This window comes from Pleurodeles waltl, chromosome 4_1 (genome assembly GCF_031143425.1).
Source record: "Pleurodeles waltl isolate 20211129_DDA chromosome 4_1, aPleWal1.hap1.20221129, whole genome shotgun sequence".
In the NCBI taxonomy this organism is placed as follows: Eukaryota; Metazoa; Chordata; class Amphibia; order Caudata; family Salamandridae; genus Pleurodeles; species Pleurodeles waltl.
The window spans coordinates 372,007,134-372,024,444 of record NC_090442.1 but is presented as its reverse complement, the minus strand read 5'-3'; the positions used below and the strand labels follow the sequence as shown (position 1 = coordinate 372,024,444).

The 17,311-nt window shown below is 41.7% G+C and overlaps 1 protein-coding gene across 4 annotated transcripts in view; it reads left to right on the top strand.

Moving 5' to 3' along the window:
* Positions 1-6,571, top strand: part of ABCC9 (ATP binding cassette subfamily C member 9) — an 843,291-nt gene extending 836,720 nt beyond the window's left edge. For 2 of the 4 annotated variants that reach the window (XM_069228543.1, XM_069228544.1), the window contains 2 exons: positions 2,789-2,966; positions 5,552-5,657. In XM_069228543.1, the coding sequence (XP_069084644.1) occupies positions 2,789-2,926 (138 nt within the window). In that variant the 3' untranslated portion in view covers positions 2,927-2,966; positions 5,552-5,657. Of the gene's footprint in view, positions 1-2,788; positions 2,967-5,551 lie in introns of all 4 variants that reach the window. The other 2 variants (XM_069228541.1, XM_069228540.1) reach the window with 1 other exon arrangement.
* Positions 6,572-17,311: the final 10,740 nt, after the last annotated feature.

The window sequence follows — 17,311 nt, the reverse complement described above, 5'->3', positions numbered from 1 at the left end:
TAATCTCTGTAGTTGAAACGTTTGAAGACTCAGTTTATTAACCCTCAAACCTGAGGCATTGCTCCCTGTGTCTGTAAGATGTTTAACCAAAGGAATATCTGCTGTACAAAGCCCAAAGAGTTGAGATTAGTACTACAGTATGATAGTTCCTCAGTCTGAGACCTTAGCCAGTAACATCCTGCAATTTTGAAAGACAGAATTGGAATTTCTGGAGGAAGCCTAAAAGAAATGTAACGTATGAAATAGCTCTGGTGTCTGAAATAGGAGCCTGTATTTAGTAGGAGGGATTTTGAGGGCTGAGCCTAGAAGAGCTCTGTAACCTGAAAGATTGCTGAATGATCATGTACGATATGGGTAACCTAAAGAGCAGGGCCACTGAAGTTATGCGATAGTGTGGCTGCTGCATTTTTTTGCATAATTATAGATATTTTTATCACAGAATCTGCAGAGTTTTCTTTTTTTTCTTTGTTACTAGCTCAAACGGTTCAAAGGTTACTAAAAATGCAGCAACACGTGTTGCCTCACAGGGAAGACCCTTTGCAAAGGCTGACTGGTCACCTTTCAGTTGCTTATTTTTGTATTTGGGTGTTAAACTGGTACTAATGAGATGCAACCAGTACCCAGACAGTGTTAACTAGTGTAAAAATGACAAAATAATGAGGTAATAATACCACACAATTTAGTGCATTACACTGCATAATTTGCTTTGTCTTGCCACATAATTTACTCAACTCTGCCACATCATTTTGCACTCCCCTGCTGCATAATTTCAGCTGCCTTGCCTAAGAGTTAGCTTTCCTTTCTTTACTTTGCAAAACCTGAACCTATGAGATCTACGTAACCTCATTGATACTTTTGCTTGAGATGTAAGCCTTTAAAATTGCTAACCCTAGAAATAGGTTTTGATCGAAAGTTTGGGCCTGCAAAATCTATGTAACCCAGATCTATAGCCTGAACATATAAGATCTGTGTGGAAACTGCTATCTGAGCTCTATAATCTTGTTTCAATCTGAGGAATAGTGTGTCTGCAAAAAGCGTGAACCTACGTTAATTGCTGTAAAATTAGAGATAGAGCTCTTCAGTTTTCAAACCAAATCCTGTGTAATTAACCTGGGGGACAGGTGTGTTTTCTCAGGTTGGAACCTTTAACATCTGTGACAACCCCAACTGATTATAATACTAAAACCCTGCCAGAGGTGGGAACTGGAGACCAGACAATGCAGAGGTCTACTTTGACGTCCATTGTTAAGGACCATCAAATCTATAGCTGTGTGCCTATGTCACAATCATAATATTCAGGTGCAGTGCAGTGCAGAGCCTGTATAGTCATATATATTCAATATATATCACATGTATCAACTATCAACACACTGTGAACATGATGAATGTAACCATACACAGCCTCAACATATTATAACCAAGAGGCCTCTGCTGTTGCAACAGCAAGTTCTGCTGTGCAACTCTGAGATCTATGGTGCAAGTCTTCCACTCAAATAAATAGAAGCAACTGTACCTAAGAAATGTTTTGAGTAGTAAGATTATAAAATGAACAGGTAACATAAATTGCTCCTGGGAGGGCAGCAATGCGCTCCACGTTTTGTCCATAATTAATGTAATGAAGCAGTAGTATTAAATGTCTGCCTTTCTAGTGTTTTTTCCCATTATATCCAATAGGACTTAGATTTCAGCAGACAGGATTTCTGTCACTGTTGGGACGGGATATCCATCATTGTTGTGACAGATAACCTCTCCGCCTACTTCTAAATCAGGCCCTTTCATCTAGGGCCGCGACTAATACCTTACACTAATTAAATTGACTATGTTTAGAGCAAACACAGTGTGTGCTCGTGATGTAGCACTGATAATTTCAGTCAAATTGCGCTAATTTCTGCATTTACGCAGAGAACACCCGTAGATCATATTTGGCTGCAAATGACAATTAAAAAAACAGTATCGTGCAAACATGATGCACTTAACTGCTGTGTGCGCATGTTGTTTTATATGTTTTGCACACAGATGATTATCGGGTGTTAAAACACCCGATACCCAAGGCAGTTACCATTTTATCTATGGCGGGTGTTTTTTCACCTATTCTTTAGAACTAGAGCTTCAAAATAGGGCTTTGCCCAGGGCCCTGTCAATCCTTAAAAAAGTTCTGATTCATGCATTATCTTAGAAGAAAGAACACTCGATTTATAAATGCAAAGTGAATATATTCGCAAAGCAAGCCATAAATGATTAAAGATCAACTTGCATGCACAGATGACTGTTTTAAATCCATTTGTATTCAATTTGTCACTTTGGTTTGGCAGTTCATGGCAGGGTTATGATCTGAACAAACACAATTTTTCTGTGGCAATACACTCCTAAGTATGCCGTACAAAGGCCTGTTTTTTTGTATTTGTGTGTAATGATTAGCTTTTTTTTTTTTACAAATGCCTGCCTCAGGAAGTTAATAATAAAAGGATTAACCTTTATGAATGCCTTTGACTGTATTATGATAATATGGGAAAGATTCTAATTGTGGTGAAATTTCAGATATTTTCATTATCTTTCATGTTACTTAGACATAATTTGCACATAAAAAAGACTACTCTGCTTCCTTCACATTTAGCAGGTTACTTTTTCCTTTTCCCCACTTTACCTTATCTATTTGCTTGTACTTAAGGTATCCCTTTTCTGTTTTTAAATCTTTTCTAAAGACTTCTTTCTATTAAAACGTAATTATCTTTTTCACCTGAACTTAACTTTCACTCTCATTTCTTTCTCTTCTCTGTCTTCCTTCCAGCACCGTGTGTCTTCTATCTTGGATGCAGACTGTGTTCTTGTCTTTTCCGAGGGCATTTTAATGGAGAGTGATACTGCCTCAAACCTGCTTTTACACGAAGATGGCATATTCACCAATTTGGTGAAAAGTCACAAATAGACTTCAAAGTATGATTGGTCACAAATGCTCTTTCTCTATGGTTGGTAGCTCAGCATCTCTTCTCTCTTTGCTATAAGATCTATCTGTTGTGTGCAAGTTTCTCAAATCGATACACAGCACGAATTTTGCCTAAATAAATGGTGTGTAACTTGCAATCTTTGGTGCTTCGTGCACTAAAATATGCATGTCCTGGGATTTGCTAGCCATGCGCCCACAGTACATTTTGGCAGATTTGACCTAACGAAATTTATTTGTTTAGTTTAGTCTTTATAGCGCAAATAACAGGGGTTTCACATTCACGTATGCAGATGTTGCAAAGTTTGTTAACTTTCTATGTTCGCTTCTTGTTTTCCAGTCACAATTTATATACATGTGCAGTAAGCACACAGCATAATTTACCATCACACATGATAAATGGCGCGCTAGTAGTCATTTACACATGGCACATCTCACATGTTCATTTTGTCATTCTTATGTATTTTCCATTGTTAGTAATTTTGCATTCTGATCAGAAGAAAAATTAGACATCCAATACGTGTCTCACTACTCATAATAATGGCACTTGCATAACATTTTTATGAAAAAGTTTCAAGGTTCTAGTCAGTCGGATTTGTGGAGAACAGAAAGGAAAAGTTGAAACATAAACAGTGAGGAGGCACGTTTCAAGTCAGTGGCTCGGTGAAAAGGCTATTCAGTGCCTTGGTGTCTACAACCCATAACTGATCACCTATGGAGCAGTTTGTTTTCACTGGAACACCTAAGGGTCTGAGAGGGTAAACAAACTGGAGGGGTATTGTGCCAGCACTTATAGGCTACTCAGCTTGGCTTAAACCTAGTTTTATTAATGGCAAGTAGTTACTGGCATGGGCTTAGCATCCCTACTTTTTTAATTCAAAAAGCATGGTGGCATTTTGAGGCAAATTAAGCCTACTGATAAGATCGGCAGTTAGACCAGTATAATGGATGTTACAGTCTCCCAGGTAGGATGTGACACTCATCCTAACATGTTGGGCCTCCTTCCCTTCAAACCAAATACATTGTATTTGATATAAGGTGAACTACCTAGAAATAATGCATATCCTTTCAGTCTGATTCATTTACATAGTACATTATTTCTGCATAAAGTCCATTATTTTCTTAATGCATGCATTTTTACATAAGGGATCCTTTTAGTACTATTTAGTACTGCAGCAGCATTTTTTTTTAAATGTGTCTCACAGGATCCACATGCAAGCCTGACCTTAAGATGTCTTCGCTTATTAGCTTCCCCTTTCTTATATTGGAATAACATGACCTTAAGATGGCCACCCTGTCTTCAAAGACATTGCCCTGCATTTTCAAGATCAGGCCGCCTGATCTGTTATCAATTGTATTTTTTTGTTTACTTGTAACACAACCATGTCTTGCTACATGGCATTTGTGTGTCCCCATTGGGCCCTGTACACCCATTCAGCACACCCATCTGCTTCCTGTCATCCTCATACCAGGCTGCTGCTCATGGTCAGAGTACTCAGCAGCTCCTTTTCATCTTGCTCCCCCTTACCCACTCCACCTCCCCACGCACCCCATTGCTAGGTTTCAGCATGTCTGGCTCCCCACTTTCATCCTGCTGTCAGTACGCCGCTAACAAGCATTGGTAATACCGATTAGTCTAGGATACAACTGAAAATATAAACTCTTAAATTTCAATCTTCCAAATATGGCCAATTTTAAAACCTTAATAATCTGTGGAGTAGAGCAGCGCCTTTTGAACTAATATTTTATTTAACTACTGAAAATTAGATATTCTCCACTTTGGAGACTCTTCCCTAGTAAAAACCATGTCACTTGTATCACTTATGCATCTACGTTGTGATTAGGGTTGTATAGTGATTTAAGCTCAACGTAAACGAGCAAGAAAAGTTAGCTTACTACAGGAAAACGTCAATAGACTTTGATAATTTCCATATATGTTCTAAAGTAATGTAGACTTTTTTTGTATAGTGTCCATGTGCATATGACACACAGGGCTGATTGGATTTTATCGACTGCAATAAATATAGCATTACAGGCCTCAGGACTCTGGGCTGCGAATTAACAATGAAAGTGTTAAATATAGTGCAGACCACCAATTGAATTAAATGAGGATATTGCGTGTCGCCCCAGTAGGAAGACTATGTAAGAGGAAAGGAAAATGTCGTTCATTTACAATATACTGACTGCAAGCAACCTGCGTTATATGTCACGTTCTGTAATAATAGAACCATGTAAAAGGTTGATGGAAACGTATTCGCAGAAGAACAACTGACCAAGCAAAGGATGTCCATTGAGATTTGTTGTACCTGAATGTATCTCTCTCTCTATAGAGAGAGAGATACATTCAGGTACAACAAATCTCAATGGACATCCTTTGCTTGGTCAGTTGTTCTTCTGCGAATATATATATATGTATATATATATAGAGAGAGAGATACATTCAGGTACAACTGTATATATGTATATATATATATATATATGTATATATTGTAAAAAAACGTCATGGAACTGACCCTCCAAAACGTACATTGATCACACTGGTCTAGATTTTAAGTCTGCCCTTTTCTGATATTTTGTCACATGATGTGTCGTGTCTTCTATTATTCCCAGCACCGGGTACACACTATCCTGACGGCGGACGTGGTCATCGTCATGAGGAGAGGGATTATTTTAGAATACGACACGCCGGAGAATCTTCTGGCACAAGAGGATGGGATCTTTGCGTCCTTTGTTCGCGCTGACATGTAATAGATGCCTCCCACTTTGTATTTTTCTAACCTTTTCAACTGAAGCTTTTATATTTTCTATCAAAAAAAAGTTTCAAGTCAGTTCATCAAAAATATTCTGCTGCTACAGCGTCTTCGAGGTTTTTTAAAAATATTGCGATGCTTGTATGCCTCAAAGCAATACAAAATGTTACTTATCGAATGCATAAATCTGTACTTTGCATGTTCACATCACTTGTACACTACTGTATTTTCTAATATTTTCTATTTCCTGCATTCAAGACTTTCCAGGGCTGGAGTTTCAAAAGTTCATAACTCTTGCAAAAAACTGTTTAGCTTTTTATATGTTATGTTCTAAAATATTTTTATAATGCCTATTACAATAGGTCGGGTCAATGATTTGACGGTCCCTTTTAACAGCGAGCATACAGTATTACCTATTTGGGTAGGTTACAAAGTCTTAAATATCTTATTTTTGGTTTACATTGTATCACAAGTTATAAAAATGCTGCCAGTTCCTCCACAACACACTCAGGTATATTTTTAAGGAGTTCTTCCTGAAGAGAAAGGCCAGTATCTGTCAGTTATGTTAACAAGACTCGCGGCAAATCTTTTGAGCTCTCTTCAGGTACTTGTTTGCGTTGTAACATGTTAACATAAAAAAACAAATGCATTTTCCCAGCTCACATCATTAGAAGTATGACATGTTCTGGCTTAGGAAGTAGATGTGAATCCACTGTAGGTCAGAATAAAAATGGTCATAGAGGGCATGTGATTCTCTACTCAATAAGAAAATGAGCAATAAAATAAATGCATTGCTTTAACACAGAATTTACATGTACCTGTTCTTTCTCCTGCCTGTGTGCCAATTTGCAAAACTGAAATAAATAGATGCTCTTATTTACTTATTCTGCATACTGTTGTAGTTCAATGTTTTATTGTCTTTTTCACAAACGAATATAGTAACTGTTAAGTATTAACATAATCATTAGTGTTCTCAACATCATAGACTGCTCAGAGCAGCGTCAGGATTGGCTGGGAATGCCCAGCCAGAACGCTCCCAGGCAGACTGGGAGCCTGTGCAGGCTCCATCAGTTGCTAGGCTGGAGGAAGCACTGTGCGCATATGTGTTTGGCCGGCCCGAGACGCCAGCCAAATACACATGCACTCTGGGGAGTGCTGAGCACTCCCCCTTACTGCTCGTCACCCCTGTGGCCCCACCCCTTTCACTAAAAATGCTAAGAAACATAGGGGGTTATTCTAACTTTGGAGGAGGTGTTAATCCGTCCCAAAAGTGACGGAAAAGTGACGGATTTACCACCAGCCGTATTACGAGTCCATTATATCCTATGGAACTCGTAATACGGCTGGTGGTATATCCGTCACTTTACCGTCACTTTTGGGACGGATTAACACTCCTCCAAAGTTAGAATAACCCCCATAGTTTCTTATCGTTTTTTAGGAAAAGGTATGCAGCTGCAGCTGCTGGCGGGGAGGCAACACTCCTCCTCCTAAATGGAAGATCCGCCCCTGGACAACCGCAATATTATATACACATTGCTGGAAAATGGCCCTTTTTTCAAGGTAATCCCAAAAGCTTTTGCCTTTCTCCTACTTTCATGGCCCTCTTTTTGTTGATTTTAGGACTCTAGGAATTTTAACTCCTCTAACCAGTGCTAAAGTGCATGCGCTCTCTCCCCTAAAACTTCTGATTGGCTTACACCTGTTTGGCATATTTAATTTATTTGTAAGTCCCTTGTGAATGATATACCATATACCCACGGCCTGTAAATTAAATACTACTAGTGGGCCTGCAGCATTGATTGTGCCACCCCAGAAGTAGCCTTTCAAACTTGTCTCAGGCCTGCCACTGCAGTGCCTGTGTGCACATTTTACTGCCCCATTGACTTGGAAATTCAAACCACTTGCCAAGGCCTAAACTCCCTTTTTACTACACTTAGGTCACCCCTAAGGTAGGCCCCACAATGCCCTATGAGCAGGGTGCTGTGTATATAAAAGGTAGGACATATACCTTTATGTGACACGTCCTATTAGTGACAAACAGTCTGTTTTGTTTTTCACTAGTGTGAGTGTTGCTCTTCTCAAAAGTTTGCATTGGGAATTCCCTTATATACGTCTAAGAGGTCATTTCCGATCAATGAGGAGTAGCGTGGGAATGTTTGGTATATTAGGAAGGGTAGTGAGAAATCCTACTTACTAGTGTCTTTGTATTTTACATTACTGTTGAAAAGTGGATTGTTGGTAAGGGCAGGTAAGTACCCACATCTAGCAATAGGCCACTATCCCCCACTTAGGTCCAGTTAGGTCTAAAAAAAAAATAAAGCCAGCTCAACCCTTGGTAGCTTGGCAATGAGTGACAAGGCTTAACTTAGGAGACAACTGTGTAAGGCATTTAAAAATCACAAAACAGTAAATAGCAAAACACAATAAAACCCCAACACCAATTTATAAAAATATATTATATTTTTACCTTTAAAAAAACACAAAAACGATTAAAAGCTGATAAGGGGAACTGGAGATATGAATTTTTAAAGAATTAATGTTTTCTAGCGCATTGAAGCAACTAGCGTTTAAAGGGTTACAAAAGGTCACACTGGACAGGGACAAAGTCTAGAGTTTAGGCCACCTACGAGGTAACCCTGTTACAGTCACTTTCAGAAGTTTTTCTTGATTCAGAAAAGTGGTCCACAGCAACAGCCAAGGGTTCAGAGGCTCTGGTTTGCCTCTTGGAGTCAGGGACTCCAACTCCAACAATGCACCTCCTTAGCTTATGGAGTTGCTCCAAACATCTGGTTCTTCTTACAAAGGTCCTTTTTGGATCTTTGAAGAGTCCACAACTTGTTCCAAGGTTCCCAAAGCTCTGAGTTGCTCCTTGGGAGTTGAGACTACAATTCCCAGAATGCACCTGGTCAAAATCCTCAAATGGCCACTTCAAGCTGGTCATCTGGGCTCTCTTGTAGGACTTGATGCAGGGGACTCTGGGCAGCTCCTTTGTACCTGTAGCTTACAGGGAGTCCACTCTACAGGGAGTCCACTCCTGCCATTGCAGAAGTAAGGCACAGTCCTTTTCTTGTTAAGGCCCAAAGTGTGCAGCTGGTGCAGTCCTTGTGAGTTCAGTGTCCAGGTGCAGGCCAGGGGTCCAGCAGGGCAGTCCTTCTTCTCCAGTATCTTCTTCCAGCAGGGATCTGAGATGTGGGTGCAACTCTTCCGTATTTATCCTTGCTACTGGGGTAAAAAGCAGGGGTGGGGGATGACTGTCCAATCACAGGCAGGGCACTTTGCCTTGGATGACCACTTCCTGAGAAGTGGGGCAAAAATCAATCCCAGAGAACAAACATTCTTTTAAAAATACAACATGGCTGAAACTGAATTTTGGAAATTAAGTCTGGCTGAGCCCACCCACTAGTGTGGCAAAAAATCCTAAACACACCTCCTGCCTTCTCCTAATCTAGTGAAGAGGGCACCTGGTTGTCTGGGTTTGCAGGAAATGGGGGAGGGGGGTCCTGAGCTGCTCCAAATTTTCTTCCCTCCTGAAGGCCAGTTTGGCTGCTCTTCCCCATCCTGTTTCACCACCTGCTGAGGCAGATCTCCTCGCCCAGGCACATCCTTTGTATTCAGCCCAGGCCACTTCATACCTCATCAAGGCACTCTGGCCAGGCTGCCAGAGACTGGCCAATCAGAGAAGGGCACTACATAGCTGAAGCTGGTAACTTTTAGGAAGTGTTTTAAAACTCTTTCCCTGAACTAGTTATTATATTGAATCCAACAATGGCAAGTTGTGGGATTTATTATAACAATCAATTTGACACTACACTTGCCATATCTTGCTCCTTTGGAGGCTTTATTATTTAAAATAAAGTCTCCCCATTTTATTCTATGATGCCTAGTCACTACAGTGAAGGAAGACACATTTGACTATTTTACCTCACCAAGGCTTATAAAACAATGTTTATAAGGTCCCTGCTTATAGTTACATGGCACCCAACCCTGGCGGCACTTAGGGCACACCTTAGGAGTGACTTATATGTAAAAATAAGGTAGTGTAAGACTTTGGAAATACTTTTAATTCCAAAGTCGAACTTGCATATAACTTTAATTTAAAAGCAGGCGTCCCTTTAAAATGACCCTGGGCACCTCAGCAGTGCTCCTATGGGTGCACCACCTATGCTGGGGTCCCTAAACCTACATTCCCTACCATATACTAGGGACTTATAGGTAGGTTGACATAGGCAATTATAATTAGCCTAATTTGCATACTTCTTTTACACAGAGCACAGGCCCTGGGACTGGTTAGCAGTACCCAGAGAACCATCAGAGTCAGGAAAACACCAGAAAAAGTAAAAATGGGGGCAAAAAGTTAGGGGGCCTCTACAACTAGCCCTGTTTTCTCACAATTACTGTTTTTGAAATGCCACTTTTAGAAAGTGCGCATTTCTCAGTGTTTATAACTCTAGTTCTTGCAGCCTTACTCCAATCCACATCTAGGGCAGATTGACAGCTACACTTGGTGCATAGTTTTCAGACAGCCATAACACAGAAGGGGCTGGATGTGACAGAAGAGGCATCTGTATACTGATAGTCATCCTGAACGGAGGAGAGGGTGTGTTGTTCACACCTTTTCATGTCAATAGGCTGTTTTGTGCCCTCATACAATGAGCTGGGTTGGAAGGGGGATGTGTTTCACTTAAAAGGGTTCCTTTGAAGTTACCCCTGAACAAAGACGTTCTTGAGTATAGATACAGGTGTTCTGAACCCATGGTTTTAGAACACTTTTGGGACCTCGGACTGAACCTCTGCCAGAAGGACTGCAGCACTGCAAGAGGACTCATCTGGACTGCTCTTCTGTTGTTGCCCTGCTAGCTGCTGCTGCTGGGTGGCATAAAAGAGTCACTGGATTAATTTTCTGCTTGTTGCCCTTCTGCCAGCTACTCTCTGGCTATGGACTACCTAAACCCTGCACATTGCCAGGAGAGACCGCCATTATTGCCATCTACTGAGCTGACTGGGCCTGACACCTGCTGTTTGCCAGGCTGCAGGAGTGTCTATCACTCCTTGCCTTGATCTGGATGAGCTGGCCTGCCTGCTTTGTGCCCAACTATGTGATCTCCAGGGATTTAGTTTGCTCAAAGAGGGTGCCGTCATACCAGTGTAAGAGCTCTGCTTGTCAGGAGCATACTGACCTGCCAGCTGGTGTCACCGTGAGATAGGCCCTGTGCGTACGCCCAGTCCCTGAACCATGCCCTGCCAAACTGTCTGCCCCCTGCCTGGAAGAGCTGGAGGAAAAGACTAGGAGAAACTTTTGTACTGGACTGGCTGTGGCATGCTGGGCTCCTTGGGACTGCAGCAGTTGCTGGAGCACCGTGAAGAGTCCTGGTTGCCTCACTCGTGGGGCCCACAGTAGACACAGAGAAGTTGACAACATCAGCCCTGTCTCCTGCCTAGCCTCAAGGGAGCAGGACTTAATGGAGCGCATCTGTGACCTCCTGAGACAACGCTGCTTAGAAACAAGGTGCTGGGGCCATGCTTCATGCAGGGGTAGCTGGACGCTTCTCTGCACAGATCACGCAGGTCCCGTGAGGAACTCCTGTGGATTGGGACTGCTCAGGCCTCCGGGTGTGTGCCGTCTTGGTCCTATCAGCCCTGCATGGGCACAATCCTATTGTCTCTCAGCGCAGGAAGCTACCTATGTGCCCAGCTGCTGTGCCCACCTTCTAAAAAGAAATCACATAAAGAAGGACCCTAACAGCGGAGCAGGCAATGAATTCGACCTAAAGGTACTATGGGGGACTGTCGCCGTGCCTCTCCACCACAGGCACTTTGCTTCAAAATGGTGGCCCAAACAGGGAACACTTGAGAGGTCCTCCATACCTGCAGTTGGCCACAAGCTTGGGCATAAATGAACCTCACCTAGACCGTCGGGTGATTTGCCTCTCTCGCTCTGAAGGAGCCCAGTGATCGATCCCAACAGGGAGTGTTGTTTCAAGATAGTAATTCTAAATCACCACAAACCACCTAAGAGGTGCACTGAATGCCTGGGCCCTGTGTTTAAGAATTGGAATACCGTCCTGCTGATAAGGCACACAGAAACCTACCATACTCTACTTAATAGGAACACAGGTACACCTTATGCACCTTATGATCATTTGTGAAGAATTGTGTGTGTATGTTCTAGCAAGGTACATTTCCCTGCTCTTAATATACACCCATGTTTTTATGGTGATAAGAGATGATTCATGTACTTCCCCTGACCCACGCATTCTTTATGTCAGACAATAATTTATATGTTTTCCTAATACAGCCCATAACCAAGGTGACCTTGTAATGTAAGTTTTGTCTTGCATTGTCAGTGTGCTGAGCTTTATTACAATAATTACTTTGTATGCGCAAATTTTGTGATCTGAGTCATTTTGGTCTACGGATATCTCTGCAACATAAGACATATATTTTTACATAACTCAGTATTTATTGTGTCACTGGTGTGAGTAGGTTGGGCAAATGCTTTACACATGACCTCTAGGAATAATAAGCCTGACTGCTCTGTGCCAAGCTACCAGGGGGTGAGCACAGGTGATCTTTGGTGTGTAATTTACGCGCCTTGACTAGAGTGGTGGGTTCTGCCTGGCTGAGGTGAATGCCATAGCCAACCAGAAACCACATTTCTTAAACATGTTCAGTAGCTATTGCATCAGTGTTGATATTCCCACATCAAATGTTACAATGAGTGTTCTAAACCTCCTATGTCTAGTTTACATTTTTTCATTGCATCCCTATCCCCGTTACCTTCTTAGCATTTTTTCAACCCTATCGATTGTCTCAAAACTCTTTACATCTTTGGTATGTCTAGGATATCCTTCCTAGGTTGCCTACTTCTTATGACCTCACTCCAGCCAAGAAATTCTCATGCTATTGTGTAGGGTGCCTTTATTAAATTAGATCTTAGACCCATCTGTTGAATCCCCAATAAATGTTTAATTCTAACCTGAAAATCAACAACAATGTATTTTCAGTCATATTTTTGCCCTTGGTGTTCTCATATCTTTAATTTAATTTATAGATGGTTTTATCATATTCTGCCACGTTCATATCGCCCAGCCATTTTTCATAATTTGTGTTTAGTGTTGGGATATTTTTTTAGAACAGTGTGATAGTGCAGGTAATACACTATGTCATGCAACAAGACTAGTTTTGCAGTTATGGATTGTAGTTCATTAATTTCTTTTTTCAAAGTATTAATATGCACTACTTTACTACAGCCAAATGTGCATCCCAATCAAATTCATTAATCAATTCAATTATATCAGCAAAACTAATTTGTTTACGAGTTAAAAATTATTATTATCCACTGTGTTAACATCAACAAAATTTCATTGCCATTCATGTCTGCAGATATACATTTCTGTGATCCTCTTACTCATGCATTCATTTTGGAAATGCATTTCGGGCTGTGTCCTTAATCAGTGGATATATATTCATTGCAATGCATTTCCGTAGCAGGTCCTAGGAACTCTGTATCCATTCTTGCCATGTTGCAAGCCTCCAAGAACCATTTGAGTTCTTCTGGGTCACTGTGTTCTTTAGTTTCTCCATCTACAGTGATCAGCATTGCTACTGGCTCCAAGAGAGAGGGCCACATGTCTTCCTTTTATGTTTGTCTAGTAACAGAAGTCTGTTGAAAAGGAGATGTGAGAGTTGTCCAGGTAGCATGGTCCATGTTTCTTAATTGCACTTCTGATCCAGTATGCTTGTGATGACACAGAAAACACCAAAAAAATTGATCTTGTTGTCCCGGCAACTTTACATTTCCAAGTCAGTAGGGTTCCTCATCTCCAGTTCCCATTCTGGTAATTAGTTGACCCTTTTCTCCATTTGCTCCATTCTTGTTTCTGCAATATCCAGTCTTTGTTGGAAGGAGATGATAGCCGCCCATATGCTGTTGTTTGGTTCACAACTGATTCAACTGAGCTGATGGATATTTTGATTTCTGCAAACTCTTCCAGAAGGGTGCCCATTGATGTGTTAGGCATAGCCACTCATTTGGGTTTAAGTGTTTGTTTGACAGTATTAGCGACTGCTTCTGAAAATAGCAATTGTCAAACTGGTTTTTCCTTAGACATTGATAGCTGAAGAGAGTAGTAATGAGGACTTAATTTCATGTGATAGACACCAGGCTCCTGTGGAATGTACTGTTATCTGAAGCTCTACTTATTATATGGTTCAGAAACTAGTATCAACTTCCGCAGCCCTTTCTCTCTACAGACCACCATCTTACTTTCGGCTAGATCAGAAATTTGTCACCCTTCTCCCATTTCAGATGCCTTAGTGTATGTGATGAGCACCTTCGAGTGTGAGGAAGGCCGTCATTTGCCTTGTAATTTTGCTTTTGCGTTGTTGAATTTTATGTATGCAGCTGTTAGGTTAGAGTTCTCAACTTCAAAGAGGTCTTCTTAATTCTTCTTTCTCAGTCCTCTTTCATTTATCATGCTTAGGCATTTGTGAGTAACATTGTCTTCACCAGGGGCAGCACCGAGCTACCTATCCAGCAACCACTGTTCTCGAAGCAAGTTTTCACTTCCCCTGGTGCTGCACTCCTCCTTTGATCATCATGCAGGCTCAACTGGTGCTAGTATGAGCCACCAGAACAGTCACCAGGCAATTCACTGGCACCGCCCTTAAGGGCTGCTCCCACATTGCAGTATGTATTGTCCACTAGCAGCCAAACCTGACCCTCTGATCCTGCTCCCGCACTGCACTCCACCCCAGGGTACCTATTCCGATGGGAGTGTCCACATTCAGTCTTGGAATCTCCTCCACATGGTCCAGTCAATTTTCCACCATAATTCAGCATTGCAAGTTAGTGCTAGACTTATTTGCTTCCACGATTATGAAGATAGTGGTTCATTTGACTCTCTATAGTTGTCTCTGACCCACTGATAATGTAATGGTCTAAACAGATGTTGCCAAGTCCCTTGCTGCCAAGCCCTTCCTTACCTCTTTATCTGGTCATATGTATATGGCTCCACTAGTACTGGTACAGAGATCAGCAGTACTCCCTGCTGAAAGGCCTGTGGGGTAAAGGGAAGTTAGATGTTCATTTAAAGTTGTTCCCTAAAAAGGTGAGACAACAGACGTGCCTTAGTAACTTGCACAGTAAACAACCACATTTAGGGAACAGTAAGATGAGATCCACTCACCCAAATTACATGAAGACCAGCTAAGCATAATGCTGGAAGTTTATTTAAATGAGCGGCCATTGGAACAAAATTCTTATACATAATGTCAAATGGTAAATTGAATTGGCTGCTTGACTATTGTGATAGGTGTGCAGGGTGGTGATAGGTTTCACATGTACACATTTTGCATATTCACAGGTAGTAAAAGAGAAAGAGAGGGCAGGGGCATAGAGGTGGAACTTGATGGTCGATAGTTGTTAGTCCCTATGACATGCAGACACAATCGTGATTTTAACTGTGTGAATTGATGGAAGTGAGTCAATACCATACAAGTCAGTAGGAAAGGAATTTTCACGAAAGATACTAAGGAGGCCTAGAGAACCGAATCTGGATGGCGCACTGCTGATTTAAGGGTATCATGAAATTCAGGCTGCCTGAATGCTTAGATTGTTTGACTGTAACTCCATAATTCTAATTAATGTTCTTTGTCCCAGTACTTATAACATGATGTGCTATCACTACTTTGAGATGGTCACTCTGCCACCAATCTAAAATAAATACATACATTTATCCAGTCATCCCTAGAAAGTATCATCTTTACCAAGATTACTCCTTAGTCAATTACTAAAGCCAATGGACTGCAATGCGAGGTTGGCACTCAATACGTTATATAGGAGAGTCAATAAGGACTGGGGCAAGAAAGGCTACTGAGAGTAATTAGATAATTGATAAGCGATTAATTACCAACTCATCAATTCCTTATCCTAGGGCTTACATCATAAGGGTCTACCCCAGCAGGCACAAGTGGCATTGCTCACCCACCATAGTATCCAACTAGATAAAGCATAACCTAGTCAGAAAGAAGGAAGCACCAAATCCAGAGGATCAACTCAGCTGTGATGAGCAAAACAGAACACCAAGAGGTCTGAGATACCAACAAAGTGGATGCTAGCAAATACTAACTTCTATAAGGAAACAGGAGAACCAAGGAAGCCAAGACCAGCTACCAGCCATCAAACACAATCATTGATATGGAAAAAGAAAGCCATATGGAAAACAGGCATAAAGAACAAGTACCATGTCCACTACTGCCCTACAGCAGAGCAGGCACACCCCAACCTATCCCAGCTGTGCCAGAGGTGGGAATATCAAATGAGAAGGCCAGTAGTCAGCCCAAGACTAAGGCACCAAATCCACCCCACACCTACCACCCTCAGGACACTTCAGTAAGAGCAGAAATAGATACCATCACATTCCTAAAAAGGAAGTAACAAAATCATTCAACTCTAAAATAGTTATCAAAGGTGTACTAAAGAGGAAACCCATGAGAGGACAAAAGGTGCATGCAAGGTAGAAAAGGAGTGCATAACCCCACAAGAGGAGGAGACCCAGACCAATGGATCAAGAACACTGGGTCAAAATAGCCCAAAAAGGGCCATTTGGAAAAGTAAATCCCATATGAAAACAAAGAGCAAGCATGCCATTGAAAATGACAAGCATATATGGTTTAGACAAGCACTCTAGCACCAAAGTCACATACCCACATCAAGCACTGAGTAGTTCATATAAGTGCATAACCCCCACCAGCATAAGCCAAATGGACAAACAAACTCCAAAGAGCATGAGACCAGTAATCAAAAGACTCTACCCACAGGGAGGTTTAAGCCCTGCCATACATCCAACTGGGAGCACAGGGAGATTGCAGACAGAGCACCACATCATAGAAGGATCACAAGAAGGTGGTGAAACCAAGACAAGAATTCACAAAAAAGCATTTGCGGGTAGACCCATACCCAGTCATCATAAGGAGCCTAGGGAGATTCCACAATCAGAACCACCACACCAAAATGGAGGAGGAGAAATCAGGCTGTGCAACAAAAGATTGGAAAACCAGATGAAGCACACCCACTACCCTCTAGCCTCGAAGCCTTAGTCCTAGCAGCCATCTAGGATACCAGACCGCAAGGAAAACCACTAGAGTTCCCATGGGGGGACACAATTGAGGATAAGCAGACTTGGGCAGCAGAAGAAGCTACATCCAGCAGCTAAATCCAAACAAGGACTTTACACAGGGAAGGGCTGGACCACAACAGAAGGGCATAGCAACCCAAAGGCAGCACACAGTAGAAGTTGCAGAGTGATTCACATATGCCACAATGCTTTAGAACCAATGGAGCAATCAACAGTTAACAGTCAGACCTTCACTTCACTCTAAAGGACCCCAACATGAAAGAGGAAAATGGTGCTTCAGGAGCAAGGAGGCACCACCCAAAAGGCTGTTGTAAAGCAGCCCTCAGCATGCCCAAACATTCAAGCCAAGACATGAGAACCATCCAGTGAGACCAAAAAACAGGAGAACCAACATTTTAAGTCCACCCAGGACACAAGGCAAAACTAGTGCAAAGCATCCAACACGCAATTGACACAAGCTCTGCATACATGATCAGGAATAC